General features: G+C 46.2%; 1 protein-coding gene across 1 annotated transcript; it reads left to right on the top strand.

The window, feature by feature from the left end:
• The first annotated feature begins 2,860 nt into the window (after window positions 1-2,860).
• On the top strand, window positions 2,861-27,547 carry LOC126541201 (uncharacterized). The gene is made up of 3 exons (XM_055076561.2): window positions 2,861-3,470; window positions 22,686-22,862; window positions 26,261-27,547. The coding sequence occupies exons 1-3, from the start codon at window positions 3,459-3,461 to the stop codon at window positions 27,269-27,271; spliced, it is 1,200 nt and encodes a 399-aa protein (XP_054932536.1). The 5' UTR covers window positions 2,861-3,458; the 3' UTR covers window positions 27,272-27,547.

The following is a 27,547-nucleotide window of genomic DNA, read 5'->3' as shown; positions in this document are numbered from 1 at the left end:
TCGTTTTACTAACGTTTATTTTCAATTTGTTAAGTCGCACCCATGTATCTAATTCCACAAGCGTTCTGTTCACTCTAATATTTAGCTCATCCGTGCTTCCCGCAAAGAATAACAGTGTCACACAATCAGCATAAATGACCAATTTCACCATCGGATCGACGTTAACAATGTCATTCAAATATAAGTTAAACAGAAATGGGCCCAGAATACTACCTTGAGGCACGCCGGCAGAAATGGCGAATATATTAGGAGAGTAGCCCTTTAAATACACGTACTGCTTGCGCTCACTAAGGTAGGACGCCCGAAGCGATAGAACCGTTCCGCGGAATCCGTACATTTCAACTTTTTTTAGCAGGATGGAGTGATTTAAATAATAGAAAGCTTTTGTAAAATCCACGTATATTACAAGGGCTACTTCTTTATCTTCGAGCGATTGCAGTATAAGTTCTTTTCTTGATATTTCCGGAAGCCATACTGCGCGCCGTGCATGATATTGCATTGTTCGCTAAAGTTTGTTGTTCTGGTAAGAACCATTTTTTCAAATCCTTTTGAGAAATCGGGTTTGTATGGGTAAGGGTCTAAAATTTGTAAAATCATTCTAACTACCTTTTTTGTGCAATACGCTCACTTTGGCGAGTTGCATTTGCCCCGGAAATGTTCCTTGAGATAAGCAAAGGTTATATATGTGAGCTAAGCGCTCTGCTATGTCTCCTATCACAAACTTCCCTGGTTTCATTACAATGCCGTCTGCGTCACCAAATTTGCTATTATTTAGCCCCATGAAAACCGACATGACCTCTAAAACTGATATTGGCGTTAAGAACATTGATTTCTCCTTTCTTATATGAAGAGTATTAGAATCAACGAAATTACTAGTTATCTCTGTAAAGTAGCTGTTTAATGCGTTAGCTAAATCAGTGCCTGTGAGTTCCTTATCTTGAGTCTGAATTTTTGTTACTGGGCTTGGGCCTGTAGATCTGTTGAGAAGTCCATTCAGTTTCCTCCATAATTCATTCGACTTATTCATCGAGCAGAAAAACTGGTTACAGAAATATTGATCACGTGCACTGCGGATTTCCGCCGTCCGTCAGTTTATTTCTAAAGACTTTAAAAACTTTAAGCATCTCAGGGTCTTGAGTTTTTCGAACTTTTTATATAGCCTATCCTTATAAATTTTCTTCAGAAATTCAGGTTTAATTCATGGCGTCCTAATGTTCCTTCGTTCCTGTGCATGTTTATAAGGGAAGCACTCGTATATACACAAAAAAGCCGTTAAAAACAAAGCATATGCCCTTTCGGCACTTGTTTCCTTAAGAAAATTGCTCCAGCCATGTTTAACAACTTTCTCTTGGAAATTCTTCAAATTTTTATTCGACATATCTTGAAATAACTTTGGTATCTTTTTTGTATTAGGGAATTTGCTTTTCGGAACGCACATAAAAACGCCACGGTGGTCACTGATATAAGTATTTATTACGCCTGCTTCAGAATAGGCATGTGCATGTTGGTTATATGTAGATCAAGTAGTGATTCAGTCTGCAGTGCAACACGTGTAGGATTGCACATCACGTTTAAGAGGGCAGAATAATTCAACAGATTTTCTAATTCATTTTTTGTGGGGTTATCTGCAAGGAGGTTAATATTGAAATCACCACATAAAGTGACAACGTCTTTGTTTTCACTTATGAAGGACAAGAAAATGTCAAGAAATGCGAACAAAGATTTAAAATTTCTGTTTGGGGGGCGATATATGACCGCCACAACCTTGTTTTCGATAACAAGGAAAAGAACTTTATAATCAGCGTTGATGACAGAAAATTCAGACATCCCACTGAAAGCGCATTTTTACCATCAATAGTACGCCACCACCGCGACTATTCGTGCGATTTAAACAACTGTGTCATATAAAAGAAGCTTGAGTATACTGCTATGTTAACCATAGCAGGTTTCAGTCACCATGACCACATCAAAAGCAAAACCTAGTTACGTAAAAAGCAACTCAAGATCGCTTGTCTTAGATAGCGCAGACCGAGCATTTAAATGAAACGCACCGAAAGAGTGCAACGTCTGAGATCCACAAACATCCAAAAAATCACGTGGCATTACACAACAAGAAGCATTTACCGCCAAAATATGCATCGTCCGTTCGTAGATACCGAAGCGTAAACACAAACTTCAAGAGAAAGCCCTCCTGAAAGGTCGATATCAGCTTGATTTATTCTCCTATTTTATTATTCAACGCAGAGGGCTACAATATGGAGAAGCGCTTCTTGTGACATGTGAACTTGTTCACGCGCAGAACTATAACAAACAGCAGCGCCGCCAAGGACGTGTCGGGTGGAGCTGTCCATAAGTCTTCTCACTTCAGCCAAGGAACGCGTTGCGAGACAGTGGCAAATAACGACTTTTACTTGTTTTAACTACAGAAGTGGCGCGGGCCATGGTTGGTTTCCCCCTTCCGAATGACCGCGAGATGCAGACATCGAACTTGAGATTAGCCGTATCATTAAACAGGAAAAAAAAAATGGCGAGAGGACAGAAAGTCCCTACCGATTCATGATAAGGTAAAGCCCCTTGTGAGGCATACACTGCCGCTGCGCGAGCAGTCGCGGCGCAACTAACCCCCCGCCGAACGTGGGCAGGGCTGCTCGCATAATGTTTACGACTATACGGCATCACCGTCCCTTCTCCACGCATGTTTTCTTTCCTTTTCTTTCTTGCTTCCTGCCTTGTTGTCTAACTGCCACGTGCACACGCGTCTCGTTTTCGCTCGTTCTCTTCGCGGGTGAAGAAAGGGTGAACGAGAAGGAAGGAAGCCACCTCAAGTTCACGAGGTCGATCTCGCTGACAAGGTGAAGGAACGGTCGCAAGGTCGCCTCCGAACTTTGGTCCTTCTTGTTTTGTGCTAGGCCCGTCTCTGTGCTTTCCACGAGGGAGGATGATGATGCGCTGTGCAACGTGCATAGGTGAGTCGTCTAGACCTGTCGATGGCGACTTGTGTTGTTGGTTCTTCCTCTCCAGTGCTTTCTTCTTTCGTTCTCTCGCTTTTCGGCTGTAGCGTAGCCTGTGCTTGAGTACGCGGACAACCGGCGCGCTCTTTCCCCCCCAGAAGGGAGCTTCGTCCGGCGGCAGCGGCTGAAGCTGGCAAGGGACGTAAACTAGGGCACCCAGCCCCTCTCCGTATAAAAACTGCTGCGCCGGCCGGCGAGAAAGTGAAAGAAATATCAGTGGGGTAACCGGGAAGAGAGCAAATCGCATCCTCTGCAGCTTCTTCGCACAGCGCAAGCCTCGACTTCGGCACGCCTGGCGCATCCGACGGGCTCGACCCGACCTTCTTCGGAGTCGGCACCTGTGCGGGACCTTCCTGCCTGCCTGCCTGCCCTTTGGCACCTGGAGACGGCGTTTTCCGTCGTGGAGATAATAGGCCCTCGTTGCTCTTTCGCTGAAGCGAAATCATCATGATTGTTCAGGTGAGTGCAGCAGATGATTCAACCCTTTCGTCCGAGATACCGGAGAATCGAATGGTGGGCGTGTGGTGTGGAGACTTCGCACGTTCGATCCTCTCGCATTGATATATTTCGCATTTAACAATCACGGCACCCATTGTTAAAATGCACTGTTTCAGTAGGGCTACTGGATGTATGTTGTTTATGACTGATATGATGTAGCGGTTCTATTTCAATGCTAATCCTTTCCCGCATCGTCTGGGGTCTGAGCGGTGCATAATCACCACGGTTCTCTGGCTGTGAACTGCGGGCTATAAACAAGAATAAGAAACAAACCAAACGAGCCCTTGAAGGAAAGTAATGAGAATTATTGTTGACGTAAGCGCGGCTCGTTTGACCACTTAGGTTCGTCTTTGTGGAGGACGACGAGTGAAGACTATCGAGTTTTACGTGGTCGCTTATATACGAGTACTGCGTTTGAGCTATAAAAGTACAGTGTAAGTTGCTGCATGTTGATTCTCGTGTTGTCACATAGTCCGACATTGTGCCATATAATTGATTGTATATAGAGAGGCGAACGGTAACGCAATAAATGTGAACCGCTTAATCTTCCAGGGTTTGTGCGTTCAGATGAAAGCAATCAACCTTATGCGAAAAGAAGAAAAAAGATGAGCAATTTTATAGACATCAGACCGAGAAGCAGACTATACTTAAGCTATAGTTTAAGGAATCGGAAGGCTAATGATAGCTCTCAAATCATCACTAGTCTTCACCCACAATTTAAGAAAATGATTAAACCCATGCTAACCGGAAACGCCAAGCACACCCATTCTTTCCTTCTTTTCTTCTTCTTTTGCGAGTACACTTTGGGAAAGCACTTGACCCGGTGTGCAGGCTTCACAAGAATTGACATTCCAGCTTGCAGTGAAGGTTGGAAAAGCAAATAAAAATTGCTTATTTTTTTCGTTAGCACTTTTTATCATGCGGCCGACGCAATATGGGGGCAGCGGGTTCACCACTGTGCTCTAGTTGGACAGTGATCGTTATATTTACCACAATTTAGTTCACTACAATACCTCTACTAGCGACATCTTATTACAGTGATACTACGTTAATCAAACACAAGCTGTACTCGCCGATTTTATAGCCTTGTCAAGTCGTCTAATTGTCTCACATTCCCAATTGTCCCTTTTTTTTCAGGAGGGAGGAGGAGAGGAGACGTTTAGCCATTGTAATATACCGCCAGTTCCACTCTGTGTCATGACCAACCCAGATCCCCTTGCCGTCAGCCACTCATACCTGATTTGTAATTCGTACTCATGTATGTGCATCGCTGATAACCATCTCCTTAATGGCATTTGAAGTTTCCATGACAGCCCCGACGTTTAGGCCACACGCTCGGCACCGGCACCACAATGTATGAGTTAGGAGTAAAATGCTTTCATTTTGCAAGATAGGACAAGAAACTGTACTGAGGACCTCAATTAAATGCTGCCACTTAAACGCTTTAATGAAACATGTTTTCTACATGTGTAGCGTCTGGTAGATTTTCAATGATTTAAAACCAAACAGTTAAAAAATCAGGTAACTGCGTTAGCGAGGTGTAGCGTGAAGTTGGGCTGTCTTTTACTGTTCTCATATTTTATGCTTTTTCTTTGCCACAGAAAACATAACGATGCAAAGTATGAAAGTATTTGTCACATGCGAATGGCGTAGGTACTTCTGCTGCTTTACTGTTGACTCCTCTGCACAACTCCGAGTTGCGGGGAACAGTTTCTCAAATCTTTGCCGTTTGCTAAATAAGACGCAATTTTGTAGATTCTCGTGAACAAAGTACCCGCAGAAAGGACTAGTCACAATGTTTCAAGTGTTCCGGCCAAAGGGATCATTCTGATTGTGGTTACCAGCTGCCAAATGTATTAAACAGGTGACAAGCATGCCACTGTTTCTGGCCCGTGGTAAAACTTGCCAAATTTCTGATCCAGTCAACAAGATTGGTCAAGGTCCGTATCATTGCACGGGCTAAGGTAGACCGATTTAGGGTACTCACATGAGTAGGACGGAACGGACAATTTTTTCGTAGTTTGTTCTCTTATGTATGATATCTGCCCTTTCTTGTCGGCTTTGTATGGAATATGTAGCTGGGACTGTTGCCCCTCGAATATGCATCGGAAATTCATCATATAGAATTAGGTGGTTAAACCGAGAAAAATGCTCATGTAGATGTGCCATGAGGTCGGTGCTCCCACAGCTTCCGCGGAATAGCAACAAACATTACCGGCCTAAAATTCAGACTCTTCCGCATTAGTTTCCTCCAATTGAAGAGACGTCCTTCAATGCCAAAGTCAAGAGCGACGCAGCCACATAACAAAAACAATCTTCGCGAGCTCTTTCTTTTTTTTTTTTGCTCGAGTTCTCGGAGGGCACAGCCACGCGGCCTTCCCGGTTAGGCGACCAATGGACCCAGCATCACAATTTGTCCACCGCCGATCCACGTCTCCATCTACGTAGACCTGGCCTTCTACAGAAAGCCGACCATTACCGAAACGGAGGAAAGCAGAAGAATGGAAATGAAGTTCCTCCGGCCTTTTTCGACGATCCTTGGCGTTTCCTTCGGCGGAAAAGCGCGGCAGCTATATTGTTCCTGTTTCTGGTGTATCTGCCGCTCGCTATTGAACCACGTCGTGCGGGAAGGCAAAACCGCGCTTTGCTTCCCTCGAGTCTCGCACCACGCTTCCTGGACTCCTGCGGTTGCGAAGACGCGAGCCCCGCTAGCGATGCCTGTTCGGCGATGGAAGTGTCAGGGGAACGTGCCGGTGATAATAACGATCCACGGCGCGCTCGCACGGGATCGGCGTTGGCCCCTCTTCCTCCTCAATGGTGCACGCCGCGCTGGGAAACTGCGGTGCCTCCGCCGCCGGCTGTGCGCTAGTTCACCCTTCGGCGCCGCCAAACAGTTCCACGTGCCCGGTCTTCTATTTTTTTTTTCGCACGAAGCGGGAGTCTCGTATCACGATTTACTTTACTTTTTCTTTTCTATCCAAGGAAGTGGGTTAATGTCAGAAGGCTGGGTAACGCCTGCTTCTCGCGCTCTTCGTGCACGGTGCATTGAGGGGCATTTACGGTCTTAATGTGTTCGATTCCGGAAAGCAGGAAATGAGACGCGAGAGAAATACAACATCTGAACGCATTGGTTCCTCAGCAGCTAAAACGAACGTGACCATGTGGCGGTTGACAGTGTTGGTAGTGGTGTTCACACCGGTGAAATGAAGCATTAAAACACCAGATAATGGTGAGCCTGAACCATCCACCGTGCTAGTTTATTAATTTTTGGGGCCATTCTTGCAGAACACTCGCAGAGGTGAGGCTGTGGCATTGGAATCTGCTCGTTAAGCGGTTGCCTTCCGTAACCAACTCCCTTTTTTAATTGGTCTCGGCAGCCTGTTTACAAATATATAGTATGTGTCTCGTTCAGCGTCATCAAAACCATCTTTGAATGTTCTTTAGGCGAAATGCAGAAATATCTTGACAGGCATGTATTGTTTTCCTTTTGGTGGCGGCCGTATTTCGTCAGATTGTCACTGTTATAAAGTATCCCTCGCCACAAGATGCACCAGCTGAATGTATCCGAAAATTCTTCAATGTTGTCGTGGATAATATAGCGAAAGGGACTTGTCTAATCAGATTGGGCATGCTACCGGAATGCTGCTGCACATCCTCAAAACACGTCCGAGAGGAGCCCTCCAAATAAGTACGGGTTGCGAAACTTTTTGTCGTAGTTCCAGTTGTCCTACATAGCGACACTTTTGTACGTCTCCAGCCAGCTGCCTAGTATTCCAAACGATTGGAACGAGTGGCTCCCCAGTTTGTTGCAGCACGATCGCTGCACGTGAAAGTAGAGTTGTCATCGTCGTGGCTATTGACTTGGTCATGACTTTGTCTTTTCTGGAAGGGGGAGTTGAGTTGAGTTGAGTTGTTGTAGGCTACTGTTGGGATTGGCCTTGCAGTTGCTGCCGGCAATTGCTCCACCGTAGCGACACTTAAAATAAGTAAATCACATAATCAGACACAGACCTCACAAAATACAAATGGTCACTCCTCAGTTCACCATGTGGAGGCCAAATCTGTGTCCTGTAGATAATTTAAAAGAAGGCGAGAGACCTCCTTCCTACACAACCGGTTCCCGCGCGGGAAAACAATGTCTTGAAAAGAGCTGTGAGGAACTCCTGTCTTCTTGAGGGACCCGAATAACACCCTCCTTTCCGCGTTATACACAGTACAGCACATTAGGTAATGTTCTATGTCACCGCACACACCACACGTTGAACATAATGGTGATAACGCCAGGCCAGTCTTATACATCCACGCAGGGGTTCGAGCAGAGCCCGTGCGAATGCGGAGCAGTAAGGTGGCTTGGTTTCTTTTGAGGCACTTGATCACACATGGCTTGTGAGGTGAGCTCCACAAAGAACTGAGGTGGCACAACACTGCTTCTCTGAAGAGTCTGTTGTCGTCTTGAGGCACTCTTCTCGATGGATTCCCAGACAGCGCTCTATGGGCGAGGCTGTCCGCCATCTCGTTGCCTATGATACCTGTGTGCGAGGGCACCCATTGGAAACGTATGGAGAAGCCTTTGCTATGGAGATTGTGCACCGAGCGTAGGGAGCTAAGACATAAGGCATCAGTAGGGAACCCGTGCTCTAACCTTTGAAGGGCAGATTTTGAATCTGTAAGAATAACAACAGGTTGAGGCGTACAAAACCGTAGTTTCTTTAGAGCTGCCTCAATGGCAACGCTTTCGGCCGTTGTGGAGGACACGACTGCAGTGAAGCGAACAGACCAATCATACTTCAAAGAGGGAATGTGAAAAGCAGCTGCACTAGATCCTTTGACCTTGTCCACAGAGCCATCAGTAAAGATTTGAAGATGACGTGCATGTTCAGACTCAAGATGTTCCAGTACCAGCGAACGCGTTGCCGCCAGAGGAGAATTCCGCTTAGCGCGTACGTGAGGAATTGTCAACGAACAATCGAGGCTCGCGAATGACCAAGGTGGTTTCAACCTCTTACTTCGACCTCTAGCGTCAAGACCCAGGTAACCAAGAGTATTTAGTGCCAAGTACGCTCGGGACTCAGATCTCTTTCGAAGGCGCTGTAGAAGGGCTCGGCCGGCTGCCGTCTGTTTGAGGCGGCCAATTTGCATCAATAACCTTTGTGAAGCGATTAGGCTAAGAGGTCTCGATAGAGATTCACAAAGTACTGCTTTCTTAGGAGCAGTCTGCGGAACGCCAAGAGCCCTTCTCAGGCCCTTTCTGTGCAGAACCTCAAGTCGTTCCAGCTGTGATATCGAGGGGGAAATTAAAGGGAGCTGATACATTATCCGACTCGTCACTAGTGCATCGTGCAACCTGATCATTGAGGAAGGGTGATTTCCCCATTGCTCACTTGCAACTCTACGGATCACATTGAGACGCGAAGATATCGATGTCACAACCGAGTCCACAGCTCGTCGCCACTGTAGACGGTAGTCAATAATGACACCCAAAAAGCGCTTGTGTTTCAATTGTCGAAGGCAAGATTGATCAAGGTCTATCTTCAGCCGCGCATACCTTCTTCCTCTACCTGGAAACATGACGAAGCCAGATTTTTCCACCGAGAGAGTCAACCCAACACCTTGAAGGTAATATTGAACTAAAAGTAATGCCTGTCGAGCTATCAGAGCTAAACGCTTGTGTTGATATCCGGTTAACCAAAGGCAAATGTCGTCCGCGTATATCGACATATGGACATGCCTGCAATGTTTTTGCACTTCAGCGGGAAGACCAGCCATTACAACGTTAAAGAGCGTTGGGGAAAGAACACTTCCCTGAGGCACACCTCGTGATACCGCCCTTTCGGTGCTTGTGGTACTTCCTAACCGCACTTGAATTTTACGATCACTGATAAATGAGTGAATGAATCGCAGAAGATAGCCCTGTACGCCCATGGCCTGCAAACTATTTAGTATTGAGCTCTGAAGGACGCTATCATAAGCCTTTGATACGTCTAGGAAAATAACTAGTGTTGAAAGACCGAAAGCTCTATGATGTTCAATATGGCTTATCAAGTCCAAGACGCTATCTTGCGCGCCTAAACCTGTTCGGAATTCAGTCATGCATATTGGTAGAGCCCTTCTATCTTCGAGCCACCAAGATAAACGCTTACTTGCCAGCTTCTCCATGAGCTTAGCCACGCACGACGTCAGTGATACAGAACGATACGAGGCCAAGTCTGTCATTTCTTTGCCGGGCTTCAGCACTGGGACAACACAAGCCACCTTCCATGAAGGAGGAACGTCGCCAGTCTCCCACACTCGATTGAGATAGCTTAGGAGCATGTTCCGGTGTTCCAGAGGTAGGTTCTGCATCATCTGATTGGTGATGCCGTCAGGACCTGGTGCACATCGACGCCGCAGGCTGCTGAGTGCTGTCTGTAGCTCTCGAAGTGTAAACGGGGCGTCCATCACAGACGTAGATGTTGCAGGCGGAGCGCAGGGATGAATTCCTGAACTTGCACTTACGAATGCATCTGCAAATTCCTCTGCCAAGCACACGAGAGGTTTCTGCTTGCGCAGTGAAAGCGCTTAGAAAGGTTTACTAGGACGAGAATCACCAGCAAGACTGCCAATGACTCGCCAAATTCTCGTCATCGGTGAGAAAACCGTCAAGCTAGCGCAGAAGGACGCCCACTGCGACCTACAGAGCTTGTTCGTATGGCGTCGAATGGCAGAGTTAAGCCTATTGAAGGTCGTCTTCAAGGATCTGTCGTCCTTCTTCCGCATCAGTTGTCGCTCCGCCCTTCTGCGCGCTGCGCAAAGGTACCTGAGTTTTAAATCCGGAGTCGGAAAATGATTAGGCAACTTGACCGCTGTGGTAGCAGCCATCTTACCAGAAATCATTTTGTCAATCACATCACCAGAAACATATGCAAGTTTCTCCCTGTATTTGTCCCAATTAACAACATGGCTAATTTTAGAGTCGCGCATGTGGAAGTCGGCAGTAAACACAAAAATTGGATAGTGATCACTTCCCATGCGGTCAGCTGCAGTTGACCACTTCACGCGGACGTCAGATGAATGCAAGGTTAGGTCTATAGATGTGGCTGAGGCTGGAGGCCGGAAGAAAGTGGGACTTCCGTCATTGGCCACGCACAAGTCAAAACTATCGATAACTTCTACAAGTTTGCGTCCGCGGGAATCTGTGTTCCTGTCACCCCAGAGAGAGTGATGGGCGTTGAAGTCCCCGCAGATAATTCGGGGCGCTGGACAACGGTCACAAAGCTGCTGCAGAAACAAGTCCATTGCTACCTTCTTCCGCGGAAACACGTATACGGATGCAACAGAAAGAGTTCGGAAGCCAAGACGTATCCTCACAGCCACTACCTCAATACTATCGGTGCAAAGATCGGTGACGTTTAAAGCCACATGAGGAATCTCTCTTCGTATGTAAAGGGCGGCACTTCCCGCGGGAAATGACTTTATGCTGCAATTCTTATGGGCGACATATCCAGTCAGAGATCTCCCGCTTGGTAGGCCAGCCTCCGAGAGGGCCAATACTGGAACACACGTATCTTTCAGAAATAATTTAAGTTCTGCTAATCGACTTATAATCCCAGCGCAGTTCCATTGCATAATAAACGGCACTTTTCGGTGATTTTTAGTTGCACGAGGTTGAAGAAGACTAGCCATATTATAAGGTAAAGGTCGCTGCGAAGGTGGTAATCATTGACTCAAAGGAAAGAACGAGCAGTAGAAAGTTCTTTAAGGTGCCAGTCTGCATTGCCTGAACATATGAACGCAGGACTTCAAACAAAACTCGCAGAAGGTTGGACAGGTCCTGATTTTTGAGCTCCTTATTTTGCTGTACGCATTGCCTCACAACTTCAACAAAAGTTGTGGACTGGGACCCACTCTTGGCCATTGCCTCTGGTTTCTTCATCCCTTTTGAGGCGAGGGAATGTCCTCCATGTTGTCGAGTCTGGCTGTGATCTGGTCGCTGAGGAACTTGGACACTTTTTGCTGCAGCAGATCGAACAACCGACTCACCCACAGATGATTTTGCCGTCTTGCTAGGCTCATGTCGCTCACTGACGTTGCTTGTTACCATGCAACGAACTTCCGACTCTAACGCAGGGAACTCAACTTCCGAATCTAACGCCGGGAACTCGTCACTTCCAGGTATCCGCTTCTCAGTAGGTTGTGGTTTGGGACCACTAATGAAGGACACTCGGCGGTGTAAGGCGCTTACACGGAAGGGGCAGCCACCGAAACTCGCTGGATGGTCACCACCACAATTAGCGCAAGCAAAATCTGCCTTGCAGGCTTTGTAATCGTGGGCGCCACCGCATCGTTTGCAACGTTGATCTTTGATGCAAACTTTGGCTACATGCCCAAAGCGTTGGCACCTAAAGCATCGGGGAGGAGGTTCAACGAATTCTTTGACTGCATGCTTGGTAAAACCGAGGTCAATTTTTTCGGGGCGCTCGGTGTTGGGAGCAAACATTATCACAACAGAAGTAGTAGGTTTCGCTGCCCATTCTTTTTCTTGAGTCTCCACCCGGCGCATCAGACGTTTCACGTGCAGAACACCTTGCGGTTTCAAGTAGTCCAGAAGGTCGCTTTCCGAATACCACACTGGTACTCCCCTAATAACACATGTGTTAGTCACGTAGGAGTGGGGCAGCCGGGCTTTAACTCTTATATCACCACTTTGAGAGCACCGGAGAAGAATGTCAACTTGCTCTTCCGTTGCGATATCTAAATAAAGAGCACCTTGCGTTGTGAAGCGGCTGCGAATCGGGGCAGATCCCAGCAGTACTTTAATGGCTTCGAAGAGCCTGATAGGGTTCCGCTCTCTCAAATCAACACCTTTCTCTGTTGGCAAAACTACCACTGGGACTCCGACCGTTCTTTGCTTGCGATGACTCACCACCTTGAAGCCGTCGTTATGCACTTCCGCCATATAAGCCACTTCCTCGTCAGTGCCGACGATAGTTGTGTCGTCCCCACTGAGCGATGATGACGCACTGGCCTGCTTATCGTCCCTGATGTCTGGCAGCTCCACACCTTGCGACGCCATGGCCACCTCCGCCACGCTGGCTTCCTTCGGATGGCGCTGTCCCTTTAAAGATGACGGCGCCGGAGCAGCCGTACCCTTCCCATAGGGACAGTACCGCCTTAAAGATGCGGCCGTCTTCCAAGGATATAAATAACTCACTTAATGAATAGCAAAACCTATGCAAAAATTACAGAGCTGAGGTGACAACAGATCGAACAGCGTCGTCTTCCTCTTCCTTCCTTCCTGCTCTTCTGGAAGGGGTTCGTACTGCGGCTGCAACCCTTGCTGCATGAGGCTAGCTTGCTGGTCCAAGGCGACGTTGGTGTTGCTTCAAGGCTTAGACTTTGTTCACGTTTGGGAGGGGGCGTCAAGTACACAACAAAGAAGCACCTCCACCCGATATCTCGTTGTAGGGGCACTGAACACGTAAACAGCGCCAAAACTGCGAGTCGCGAATCGAACGCTCCATTGGGAGAACTCGTTCCACGAACAACCAGTAACGCTCAAAGCACAACGACAGCGGCGAGCACAATCGTCGGTCTTCGAAAAATCTAAACTCACGGGTCAAGTCTGTCCGCTATTTATGCATGTATCAGGTACATTCTGGAATGATTGCTCATGCCCGGTTACATTCAAGAATGTGCAAGAGCATACGCGCCAGTCGTTCTACATGATTAGACAACACTCTTTCGTCAGCCAACCCACGACAACATGCAAGAATTCGCAGATTGAGCGGCGCTTCCTGAGCTGAACGATACCTAATAACTGTAATAATCTGGTGACGAACAATCACCGACAGAAAAAAAAAAACTTATATGTTCATGAGAATACATCAGTGCTCATTAAGGGTTCATCGCGGGGTCGCCGAGGCAGTATCCGAAAAATTCAGAATGATCCTTTCTTGAAACGGGCCGGCCTTGAAATGAACCTGAAATACACATCCTGCGAAACGCTTATTTTGTATTATCGGCTTTGAAGTGCTGCACTGTGGAAATGCGCAAAGTGTTTGAAACTTCTCATGACTCTCTAACAACTTAGTTATAGCAGTTTGTCCTATATACGTTTCCAACCAGCAGATGAGTGCTGTGCTGTGCAGTCGTCGCTAAAAGGGAACATTCACACCACTTTATCGGGGAAGTATAGCGTTAAATTATGAGACTAAACAATAAGATTGCATGACTTCTGAAAGGCAATCACAACACTTAGTTAACGCGAAGCACGCAGTACAGGTTTAATGTTGAATACCAGGATTTTTTCAGAAGTTGCGACTGGAATGTTCAGTACACTGTTTTCCTGAGAGGAGTTTGGACGTAGTCTATTGATCATCATATTTGAGGTCTCAGTATAAGTACTAACTATTGTTTATTTTAGAGATTAGAAAAAGCTATCCTCGGCACCTGGCGAAATGTCAGCCTCAAAAAAGGTAAAAGATAGTTTTGTGCGCTTTCTTTTTCTGCTACTGCGTTAAGTGTAATTACATGACTAATAAACACAAGGAAATTATTTGGAAGCTCTCTTACGAGTGTTTCTTTTGAATTAGAAATAATCTAAAAATATTTCTATTGATGCATTTTGTACGACGCACCTCCACTTTTTTTTCATAAGGAATATGTGAATGACATTGTAGAACATGCTTAAGAGCTTTGGGAATGACAAGTCAAGTACGTATCCTGTTATTATTGGGTGCTATCACCACGCAAGGTCTGGCAACTCCCAAATCATTATTGCATCCTACTCGGCGTTCACATTTCGCTGTTTTACTAGACGTCGCAAGTTGAAAATTCATAGCATTCTCAGGACAAAGTTTCTCTTTAGGACTCAAATACTAGGCACTTTATAACTTAAGTATTCCGACAAACGGTCTTGGTCGAAGATCCCATTGATTTCTTCTCTGGAAGCCTCATTTCCGTATAACTAAATTTCAGGTTGGTCGCAAAAAAAAAATGTTATTTCTCTCAAATGTTATTTCTTCACAAGTCGTGCAATAGAAAAGAATCATCGTTTAGGCGAAATTGTGCTCGTAGATTTAAAAAGACTTCGTATGGGCGAGATTATTATTTCGTCAACACCTAATAAAATTCTAATGCCTGAGCTTTCGACGCCGTATTACTGCCTTCTTGTTTTTATTTTTCGGAAAAAAATTTCCGGATGATCACTGAAAGGGTTGGCTGAAACTAGCTGAAATTGTTTGTTGAATATATCCTTGCATCTGTCAAATCTGCAATGGCGAATCTAACACCGTAGCAATTTCTCTTGGGAACTGAAATCTTTACCTGAAACATAGACACCACTTACCGCTAAACTTTCTTTCCTTCAGTGCTACGCAGTGTCATTCGCACCCGACCTAGCGAATCGTAATCACCAGACCAGAGTGGGTGTTATAACTCGTGGAAATGGACATCGGCTCGGGAACCTCGTCTGACTGCCCACTAGCTCTCCATGAAAAATTGTTGCTGCTCCCACGATCCATTCATTATTTTACTTTTTACTTGCCTTAACGATTACAAATCCTCGTGGTATCTCGTACGCCAGAACGAGTCTCGTCGTCTTTGCCTGTGTTTTGCGGCCGAGCCGGCAAAGTGTCCCGGCAGGTTTCTTTAGGTGTCGTTCGTCCAGCTGAAGGATCGGGCGCCTTCGAAACGAGACGTAATGCATACGGCATGAATAAACATGAGTTTATCAGCGGACCTTCACCCGGTCGTTCAACCGCGACTCATCTCAGCTGTTGTGCTCTTCGCAGTAAGCCTCGTTCCTGATGGAGGGTGTCGCCGTTGAGAAAGTAATCTAGCGTATTCAACCGTGAATACGCAAGTAGCTCCACGGTATCGGCGTCACAAAGGGCGGCGACACAAAAGTGCGTTCCCGGGTTCACGGTTATCGGTTGCGAGGCTCGCTACCGGAACAGGTGCGTGAACCGGTCGAGTGGCGTCCGTGAATTTTGCCTGGGAAATCGCGTTCAGGTTCACTGACTGCGGTCGCGTCGGTCGTCCGACAATCAGAATGTGCGATTGCGACGGTCTTATGTATCGCGTGGGTCTTTTGATATGTGTTTTCATGAAGCAGGTAGCGTATTTCATATATAGCCGCACTTTGCAGGAATGACTTATTCTATATCTTCTTTTTTTTTTGGAAACGGGCGTGACGCTGCGTAAATTTACACTGCTTCTTAGCTACGCTTCAGAATGATGAGTAAGACGAAATAGACAGAAAGCTTTTGGAACGCCCCAGGATAAATAATCTCTGCCAGCGAAAATACTTTTCTGAAAAGAAATGCATTTAAGTTGGCTTAAAACAATAATTAAATGAACGTTAGCCATTATTTTGCATAGTGGGAACTATTTTTGGTTCGATGACGTTGCGATAGGGTATTTTGATTGATTGTTTTTAGCACATTGGCCTCTGAAAGGGGGATGTATCGTCAGATCCTTTCAAAGGGACGACGTAAAACTACATCGCCGGCCTACGGAAGCACTGACATTTCCGTTTCCTTAATGCTTTTCATTAATAGAACGTCCCGCTGGTAATGTCGACAGACACCTTTAACATACACCAAGTCGTACTTAATACTAACATTTCGAATGAAATCTACTGCCGCTGTAACAAGCACATTTTATTATTATTATTATTATTATTATTATTATTATTATTATTATTATTATTATTATTATTATTATTATTATTATTATTATTATTATTATTATTAAAGACGGAATAGCTCGGTGTACTAAGGTTAGTCGGGCTCCGATAATTTGCCAATAATGTCGGGATTCCATCTTTATATACGATGCTCGCAACACGCCAACATTATTGATTTTGGGGGATGTTATGCCATTATCCTCCTATAGCGGGGCTAAAATACCGTCGGAAAGAGAGCCATGATAGAGTGTATAAGCTCGACTGAACGAGGACGTAGAAAGAAACTGATACACAGAGACAGCGCTTCTCTGTGTATCCGTTTCGTTCTACGTCCTCGTTGAGTCGCACTTATACACTCTGTAATGAATTCTAACCAACTAGCCCGCCGACGAGTTTTAACCAAGGAAAGACAGACTATTGGGCAACGGAACAAAGTGAAAACCGCGTTATCAGCTCTCGACGGACGACGGTGAGCAGCGAACCCGTTTCTTGTTCGCCGCGTCTCGGATCGACTGGCCGCCACTCCCGCCTTTTCTGCACACACGTCTTCCGGCCTCGATAGGAGCCGATGGAGCACCGATACCTGTTCCCACGCCGGACGCCCACTCTGCTTTTCACGATGGCCCTGCGCAACCAACCAACGCTCCGTCAGAGATTGGTGGGTGCATGCCGGCGGGCTGTAGCGCCCCTGGCCCGGCTATTGCAGCAGAATTCGCAGGCTTAGCGGCACTTCTGAGCACTTGTCCGAGAGCGCAACGTGAAGTGTTAGTACCATGCTGCGATTGCGGAATAAGATTAATAGAATGGGTGCTGTTTGCGGAAGTGTGGCTCGTAAGCAAGCTTGCCCAGTGCCGGCAATAAATATCTCACTGAAAGTCCTTAATTTAGGGTTCCTGCATTTAGTGTTCACGCAATATCAAGCGCGAAGGCTTTCCTTAGAGCCTACGATTCCGTGGTCTTCCGGAGAGCGATTTCGCCCTCTTGAAAAGCACAGGAATTCGCACAAATGCAGAAGCAGACACACGAAGCGCGCACACTACGCACACACCCAGCCACGAAAGACCAAATGTAGCATGATGTAGCCCGCAGGCATGGCAACAGAAGCAGTGTAATCCTGAGCAAATTAACGAACGCCCGAGAGTGAGAGAGAGAGAATGAGAGAGAGAGAAAGAGAGAGAGAGAGAGAAGAAACCTTTATTCAATGATAAAAATAGATTATTCTCATGGGGGAGCCCTAGTCGAGAGCTCCACTGGCCTCAGCCGCCCGTACGACCTTGTCAATCAGCGAAGAACCCCAGAACAATGTTCTTGTCAAACTAACAAACGGGGATATACCTTGACCGTCACCAGCCACGGAAGCTGTTGGGATTTTTTTGAGTGACTAGTATCAAATCAGGAGCGACGTGTGGCGAAGACATGTGTAAGGTTTTCAGAAGGGTAGCGCCAAATGGTATATGCTATTAGGATGACACAGACATATTTACCAGAGAGAAGCTCGGACATGTGAGATAGTACACTAGTTTAAACATGTCCCAAAGCCATTGTCCACGATACACCCCTGAGAGACAAGAACTTGCCAAAGCATTTCAAAAACTCGACAATCGGCCGCTTTCTGTGCAGGTGCTTCTGGAACATCGCCCCCATCGCCCGTCGGCCCGTAAAGCGGTGAAGGCACTATTGTGCTTCTTAAGGACGACGGGCTTGTGCGACCATCTGTGACTGTTAATGCAATTTCTGTAAGGCCACACACGTCAGCGAACTCACCGCAATTTTCTTCTTTCCTTCCCTCCTCTCTCTCCCTGTTATCTTTGTTTTCCCCCTTTCCTATTCCCCCGGTGTAGGGTAGCCAACCGGACGTTATTCTGGTTAACCTCCCTGCCTTCTACTTATCTCTTTCCCTCCTCCCTCGCAAGGTCATTGGGATATCTAACGCCAGTCCAGAAATGTCGCTTAAACTACAAATGTTCGAAGCTTGTTTTGTGCAACCCTACCGAACTGGCGAAGATTGAAACGTTTATTCGGGGAATATAGAAAGTGCGGGTGGTCTGGTCTCGGGCGTGACGGAACGCTCCTGCCTCGCTCTGCATTCAGGCAGCTTAATTTTCAATTTGAATATATCAGTTTGCGCCCTTGAACTGCAGCGGGGCGAACTGAAGAGAATAATCAATGTTGGCGTCACTTTGACTGACAGGTTCGTGCGAGGCGCCGCTGCGACCGGAACAAATGGGCACCGATTGTTGACCGTTGCGTCACAATGTGTGTAGGGCAAATTTCGTCATCGGCCAACATCTGGGGAAGTCAGGCCAAAGCGCTTGAGGTATTCACATTTTGGTATTACTTCAGTAAGATGGGCGTATCCTTTATAATGTTCAAAGACCCGCGCAAATGGTCCGACGTGATCTCACCATCAAGTCTGGTCACAGGATTACCGAACTTGTCCTCCGCACATGGCCATATTGTCTAGTAGAACACTTATCCTGAGTGCAGATGTGCAGCCGATGGCATTTTTTTTGGGCCGCGCACGCTGCAAAGAGAATCAGCCATATCGTTCTCAAGTTCCAGTGCCGGAACTTTTGCTGCTGTCACATTGCCATCTTTTTCTGCCAGCCCCTCTCTATAAACGTGTGTGGCAAACTGGACAAGGTCTAGTTAACCCCTCCCCTTTTCTTCCTTCTCTCTCCATCAAGGAAACACATTCAATTTTCTGGCTACGCTGATACCTCGTGAAAAGAAAAATTGGGCTTCCTGCTGTGCTCGAGTTTAACAATCATTTGTCTGTCCCTCAATGAGCGCTTACAGAAGGGCTCAGAACAATAAGGTGACCAGCTTTCTCCTTCCTCCATTTTTGCAGAGCCCGTCTAAGGTAGCAAATGAGATTTTTAGAGTGGTTAACTTCTGCCTTTCCTTGCTTAAATTTGTCTCTCCTACTCTGAAGTCTGTCGTTTACGCTTTACAATGCCTATCGGCAAAATTTGAATTCGGCTCCATATTTCCGCTGTTTACCGACTTAATAAAGAACCTACTAACGCAAAGCTCTTTGAAAAGACAAACATTAATATTATGACCATTAACGTATAGAAACTGCACAGCGGGTCATGAGGAACGACGTATTGAGGAGGTCTTCCCATTAGTTGGCACACCTAGAATTCTTTTGACGTGCACCCAAAGCGTGCCACACGAGCCTTTTCGCATTCCACTGCCATACGAATGTGGCCATTGCATGTGGGAATCAAACCGTCAACTTCCTCTCTATGATCAGAATGCCCTAGCCTTAGCCACAACGGTGGCTCAATCTAAGGATTCATTAGAGCTGAATGACCAATACTTGTGCTCTTTTAGGCGAGCATGTGAAAAACGGGTAGCGATGGTGAGAGAACAAAGGTGCCCTGCCTGGGAACACGGGCATACATTGTTCGCATTCATCAAAGGATGACTGTAATAAAGCGCATAGGAGGCTGTAGGCATCAAGCTTGAAGAGTTGTTTTATTGTAAAAGCGAACATGCGGGTTTTACTGAAGATAGTGGTTATATGAATAACTCTGGTTTGAGCGAGCGGCTTTAACTCAAGTGCTGTCGGTACACGTATCTACACCTTCTCTCTCCCTCCTCTCGCTTCCCCTTCTCCCTTCCCCCAGCGTAGGGTAGCCATCCAGACTATTGACTGGTTAACATCCCTGCCTTCCTATATTACTCTCTCTCTCTCTCACGGCAGGTCAAGTAGGCTTGTCAGCAGTTGTAGGAAAAAATGGTTCATAAAAAATAAAATAATTTTCATTGGTCTCGTTCGAATTCACGGCTTCTCGGTAGTGAATCGAGTGTTCTAATCACAGAAATAACGCAGACCCTCTAAGGCGGCTAAATAGTAAGGAATTGTTATGCAGTTCGACACACGTGCGGCGAGGCGTGTGATCACACCTGACAAGACGCCTGATGGCACAATCTACATAAGTTTGACGCGGCATGTTTACAAAACTCTGAAGACAAGACACCTCCAACCCAAAAGAGTTACTTTTATAAACGGTTAAATATTTGACATTCTACCTGTGTTCTCGCTAAACCTCGGTTCCCGTTCATATCATCTCTACGTTGCCGGAGCGTGTAGACATCGACAGGCACTATGAAGAACGCTACTGATATGCGTACTCCGCTTCGACAAGTGCCTGATGCAATTCCTAGAGCACGTTTGACGACGGCGCGTGGCCCGGACGTAAGGTGATTTGCCCACCGCGACGGCCAGTCTTTCCGCAGCAGTCACGTACAACTGCCTAATCATTCCTGTATGACTGTTTTCAAGCTGTCCTCTTTCCACTTGAGCAATACCAGCAGAAATGACCGTACTGTCGCGCTCTTTTTCTCTAGTTATTTTTAGTACATCCGCTGAGGCTCCATGGACACACACACACACACACAATATATATATATATATATATATATATATATATATATATATATATATATATATATATATATATATATATATATAGATATATATATATATATACAGCACCAGGATGCGTATGCGCAAGACGCTTTGTACAATTTGTTAGTATCAACAAGTCCCACGCACACGCAAGCGCACACTCTCCCTCTCTTTTCTCTCAGGAATCTTCAGGCTTTGTAATTGTGGATTTCTCTGGCCTTTCGCTGGATATGTTAGTTGGTGGCCCATGAAGTATGTCGGATAGCAAGCCTTAGTGTATGACACAACAGGTGTGCTCACAAATTTGGAACCTTGTTTAATTTAGATAAATGTCCGAACTCGGCCCTTGATAATTTAGATTTTCTAAATTATCAGTGACCAGGAAGTTAGTTCTTTCGGGCTCTCGGGGGGGGGGGGGGGGGGGCGCAGCGTCACTTTTTCTATTCCACGCGTCTCGTCTAAGCCGTGATCATTGCCAAATGACGTTCCTTACGATTGCAACTGAAAGTGGAAATAATGTGACACGTTTTAGCCGCTAATTACGGCACGTGTATCGGGTGACTTGAAACGTACATGATGACGTCATACCGAAAATACTTTGTGGGTGTTCTTGAGCTGGCCACTGGAAGTCGCTATGTTTCACCGAGAAAGAGCATGAGGAAGGAGACGCGACATTTTTAGTTTTCCGTAACACGTGCTTTCTGTTTCCATGCACGTGCTGTGTTCAAAAAAGAAGGTGAAGAAACGGAGCGCGGTTCGCTGAAGAGAGTGCGTTTGATTACAATCTTTCCGAAATCACCGGCATGCTGTGCTTATACATCGGCAGATTATTGCCATCTAGGATTATTCTTATGTACGTCTTCTCCTATATAATCCAACCCGTATTTCACACGCCAGTTAATTGAGACGATATTGCTTGAGTGTCTGTTGTAGATGTGCCCTAAACTAAAGAAATGGCTTTGTTCTACGCGGGTATATTGTTTAATGTCAAGGAACAACATATGTAAGGGGAAAAGTCATGGCTACAAACGCAAAATACCCCTAACTTTACTTATACGTGCCGAAAGCGTCTCCTATAGGGTGCTTCTTTGCTAGTCATTACGGCGACTTGAACAGAAATGAAGGCGAGAAAATCTGGGATAAGCAGCAGCCCACCCTGAGATAGAAAAAAAAAAATTATAGTAAAGGCATAGAAGTCTACCAGATCTAGTATGGTCTGGCCTGCTGTACGGCTCAGGAAACAGAGGAAATGGGTCAAAAATAGTGGCAAGGTTGATGATGAGCAAAAGATGAAGGGATACGTAGATAGAATAATATCGTATTACAGTTATCTCTCAATAGTCTCGCGTGTAGTCCCGAACTTCACCTCTAACTAAGCAGAGAAATTCAATGGTAAATGTGGCCACGTACGTGTCGTAGTGTAACGCGTGTTTTGATTTCTTCGGTGCAAGTAATTTGTCACGGTGCATCAATCTGCACAAATGTGACACATATTGGGAAATGTTGTAAGGCAACATAACTTTGTCACTGCTGCTTCAGAAATTTTTACCTCTGGCAAAAACATTTTGCAGAAGTGCGAATTATCGTATTTGATGAGTTATAACGAAAACTGAAACGTTCGCGCTCCACAAGTGGACAGTGTAAATGCGTTGTCACTATTAATTGAAATCAGGAAAGCATTTACAATTAAAAAAAATACATATGCCATGGAGGCCTGTTTTGATACCTATGGCATTGTTTTAGTAGGCCTTAACAGCACAATGATTACAGATAATTGAGTAAGAGAAATACGTTTTATTCACCGACATTTCTGTTTTGCTACGTTTTTAAAATGTTGCTGATAAGGTTTATATAGTGTTTGCATCATGCTTTTGGAAATGCGTAATTCTTTGTTTTAATATAACGATATACTTGTAGACAAAAATTGTGCTTAATAGAATCGTTTTGTGCTCGTCAAACCTGCTTTACTCCAGCAGGAAGCAACTATTTCTTGCTTCCATAACTTGGCCAAGAAATGCCGCATGTGTAGCGCCTCTTAAAAAGCTTTATTTGCCCATGTTTTTGCCTGGTGTTTCCTTGCTGCTTACAGATGTTGCTGGTCACCTTGTTGCTGTGCGCCCATGGGACACGGGCACTGAGGCCATACGAGCCGCTTGACGAGGACTCTAATTCGGGCATCCCAGCAGTACACGCCGCTCCGGCCTTCGGTGACGGCGATACACCGCAGGACGATGTGCCCACGCAGGAAGACGACGTGATGGAAAATGTACGGCGTCTGCGGTACATTTTTGTGGCTTTGGCGTAAACCCCACAAGGCGTTGTTAGCCGCACACCATCGCGGAGACTCTTTTTGTAGCGATGCGATCCTCGGTGCCTGTAGCCTAAGCGGCATCATTTCGAGCTGAGCGAAGCACCGGCATGCTTAATGAGCAACCTTTGTGGCTCGTTGATGCTGCCCATTGCCATGCCATCTCATGTGGACTGCACAGTAACCGGAGCAAAGCAGAAAAAACTTACGATCGACGCAGATTTCACATACGGAATAATGTGCACGTCACAAAATTGTTATAGAGCTCGTCGCATATGAGTATCGCAATATCGTCACGCCATTTTCTTTCTGTTTCCTTTATTCGAGTTTGAAGCCTTTAAACAGTCAGCGATCACTTGAATACATACGTGCTACATCTATACCGGCAGGAAAACCGCACAGATATACCTTCGTGCGCTGTTCCCAACTTCTGCATGTTGCACGAATCTTTTGAGCTCGAGAAACAGCGCAGCATCCCCGACGAGCTTCCAGGTGACAGCTCCGTTCGCAGACATCAGCTGCGTAGTTTTTATAATGGCTTAAATTTTCGAGCTTCATCGGTTGCACGGAAAGGCAACAATACTAAGCATGCAGTGATGACTATATGTTGCCACTCGCAGCATAGATAAAAGAAACGCCGGCCATACTCAAAGTTCATCGCGTCGATGCCTTCAGTAAATGGATGTATATGTTGCCTCTGCTAAAACTGTACCTGACAGGGACTTTCTTTTTAGGTGCTCTGATGCAGTAAGGAGAAGTTCTGCACCAATATGTCATTTCTTCGCAGCGTGAAATGGTCTCTTTTGAAAGTTGAGAGACGCTCACGCCTGAATGCGAACACAGCTTTCGGAGTACATCTCTTCAAACAAGTCCTAACTAACTTTGCTTATCCGCACATGCCAGTTAGTTGTTGCTGCTTACCTTCTCGTGTCACTCACGCTATTGAGAGCATTTTCTTTTCATTGGTTGCTGCATATAAGACTACAGCAATTAAAATATATATATATTATTGTTCAGGCCACGAGATTAAGTTGTTCAGTTAAGCGTCACCCCCTTGCTGATACAATTCAAGACAGCTGGCACGTCACTATTTCGTTCCGTGTAATACAGCGTGCGCTTTAAGAATCATATGTACTAGTGAGCTAGCCTCCGTGCTGCAAATTGTCTAACGCTGTGACCATCATGCCGCAATCTGACATGCTGCCTTGCCGCAGGTGATGAAGACCTGGCGCAACGCGTGCGACTCGCGTAAATATAGAGAGTGAAGACATACAAATATACCCATAAACAAAAATCATTTAATAGGCTTCTTATTGTTCACTCTACACTTTGTACTAGCCCCGGAGAAAGTGCTTGGGATGTCTAATGTAAATTCGGGTCAGCAAAAGGTTTCAGTGAGGCTATGTGGGTCAAGTATTCAAGACCTTGCTCCCAGACGCAAAAAAAGTGAAGGCATACTGCCTTACTCGCGGTACCCGTGAAAGACAGCGTGAAAAGCCGGAGACGAGGATCTTTGTACGCCGCGCACCCATCACACTTTTTGACAGGGTGCCTTGAACCGTGGCGTCAAGGGCGACTTCGCGCCAGCGAGATTGATCGCCGTTTAAATTGTAGTTCCCTTGCGAGTCCCGCGTTCTGCGCTACGTCGTTTCATTGATGCAAAGAAATATGGCCGTCCCCAGGACATTTGTACTGGCGTGAAAATATCTGTACAGTGTAGGTCGTACTTTGTACGGGTGTGGACATTTTGTGCAAGCAAAAGGAAACTGGAATTCCCTTTGGGATGTTCAAACTGAAGAATCGCTGGCACCTAGCATTCAGCGGCACTCAATCTTCAGACAATGGAAGAGCAGAAGAAATGCTTCTTTTTTTTTTGCGTGACACAAAGGCGATAACTTAACGCTAACGTGTGCAAGACGAGACTGAAATATTCATATTAGAAATGGCGCTCAGCGACTGCAGTGCGCTTCATATTGTCATCTTATCTGTATATGCTTTAGTGAATGTTCCCAGTAACGTTGCAGCCGAAATTTTATAAAATGAAATTTGCGGCTGAATGTAACATAACCGAGCAAAGGAGTGACGTGTAATTGTGTTCTTTGACACACAAGCCATCTATATATTCTAAGTAATTTTGAAACAGGCCCTCGCAAAAATCTCCTAAAGATTCTTGCGTTTTTCTTCATTTTTAATATACTTTAGCCTCCTCAGAAGCGTTGCGCTACGTGTGGAAAGGCTTCAGAGCCAATTAGATATTTCAGTTACGAATCGCACCGTCTGTCGGCCAACAGTGTACATACAGTGCGCCATCTCCAAAATAATGCCATGAGACGAAAGAAATGGGATTATAATTGCTGGGAAATGAAAATCACGAAAGAAGCAAGAGTCGCTCATCTCAAGACAAGTAATGCGTGTCGCTAAAATGCTTATGGGACAGCTCCTCGTTAATGTTAGCAAGCGGCAACAGGCCCCAAGTGACAAAAACCTAACTCACTTCTTGCATTACGCATTACGCATTACGCATTCTTCTTGCATTACGCAATAGCATTACGCGTGCGATTTTCTTACTTGGGTTCGGATCGACCCGTGGCAAGTTGATTTTTTCGTTCCGTTTTATTTCCCTATACTTTAGCATTTCTACATTCCAATTTAAAAAAAAAAGCTTTCTTTGTTTATATTCTCTTTTGACTGCGTATAATTGTGACTAACAAAAATCTGGCGCGTCGGTTCCTCTTCTTCTCGTTCCTTACACAAGAAAGCCACATTAGATACTTCTAGTAGATATCTTTAACTAGATTATCTCATGACGCCAGCAATGCCTTACTGCGATTCGCAGAGTTACTTAGTCAAAATTTGAGCTTATTTAGAAAAGAGGCTCCGCTGTTTTAAACAATATACTCGCTTGGTTAGAGACGCAAGCATGTACTTGAAACCAATGCAAGACACGGCCTCGAGTCATTCTGTAGACGTATCTTCTGTTACAATTGTTATCCTTGTTGTGTCATTTGTACTTTGATAGGTTTTTGCGATTGCAGCTGTCATAAAGACACAGTAAACATGTCGTGATGTTATTACCTAGTTGTTGCTAGACTATAGAGAGCCAAACAAGGCAAAGTGGTCACAAAAAGATGGATACTTGAAGTGATTTACACTGGTGAAACAAGGGTAGCCACAGAATGGAACCAACATTTCGACAAGGGACTGTGTCTTCGACATGATGACGAAAAGTCCGCCTGTCGAAAGCTTCTCTTGGTTCCCCGTTGAAGGCCATAGGGAGTACAGTTATGTTTATAATGCAGTGAAAAAAACAAGCAATAAACGAGCTGCTCCCAATAATTTTCAAACTTCTCCCGCAGGAAAAAACACCACTCACGCGGCAGCAGTCGTACCATTTCTCGTACCAGATCAGGGACGCGAAGGGCAACACGCAACATCATAGCGAGCAGAGCGACGTAAGGAACAACCGCCGGGGCTCCTACGGCTACAGGGACGCGAATGGTGTCTACCGGCACGTGACATACGTGGCCGACAGGAAAGGCTTCAGGGCGTGGATCAAGACCAACGAACCCGGCACCAGCAACCAGTCACCCGCTGACGTCCGGATTACTGCCGAGAAGCCACCTCCGAAGGTCGTCGACCAAGCCGCCACCCCTCCGGCCAAACCGAAAGTCGACGTAGATCCCGCAGACGTGATCTCTGCTCGACCAGCGGTCTCAGCCGTCCCTGCGTTTACTCACCCGGAAACGGTTCCCGTCCACCCAGTCCACACGGCGGGTGTAGTGCCTGCACCTGCCGTATCTGCCGCACCAGCTTTCCACGTATCGGCTGGCGGGTACGAACTTTCCAGGCCCGTGGCTCCGATACCAGCCATCGACATAGCCACTGGCGCCTATCCTACCTACGACTCGAAAAGGTTGTCTGGAGCTGGTTATGTTCCCACGGACTACGGCACCCATAGTGGGCTTCCCGTTCAGGATTATCAGAGGGTTCCGGAGGTAGGCGTTGCCGACTTCGAGTACTACCCAGAGCCGCAGGGGGTTCAACATTACGCCGGCGCAGATGGAACGCAGGGCTACGTGTACGATCCGCAGTCCTCATATTCAAAGCAGGCTATCCCTAACGCTGTCCCTGTTTACAAGTCCGTTCGCCGGTTTCCTACGCTGACCTCGTCTTCGGAGAAGAGGACCGACGAGTCGGACCAAATCACCGAGAAGTATGGGATTCCTGTGGGCGTCACGTACGTTAACCCGCAGGACGTGCACCGCCCCTTCGAGCGACCACAGTCGTATGACATCGCCCCGACCGGCGTGGCGGCTAGGTACAAGAAGTACCTCGACTGGAACCGGCAGGGCAAGCTCCGCGACTGAGTGTCTGTCGAGCGTGGTCGCCGGCGACGTCGCTTGTAAATATTCATGCCCTGGTGCGTGGTCTTGTCTGCGGGTTGTTTCTCGATCGTTATACTTTGCATGCGTGGGATATTTTTTTATGGCACGCTTTGTGCTGGTACAACAAAGCTTGTCTGAGTCTGTGTGCCATTGTGTTGTGATTGGTCTCATCGGTAACAATCGGCGTGAAAAGTTTGCTCAAATGAGGCAGCGATGTTGTTTCAATAAACCTCACTTCATGTTGTGCCAAATGAACAA

This window comes from Dermacentor andersoni, chromosome 2 (assembly GCF_023375885.2).
Source record: "Dermacentor andersoni chromosome 2, qqDerAnde1_hic_scaffold, whole genome shotgun sequence".
Lineage (NCBI taxonomy): Eukaryota > Metazoa > Arthropoda > Arachnida > Ixodida > Ixodidae > Dermacentor > Dermacentor andersoni.
This window is presented reverse-complemented; position numbering and strand designations above follow the sequence as displayed.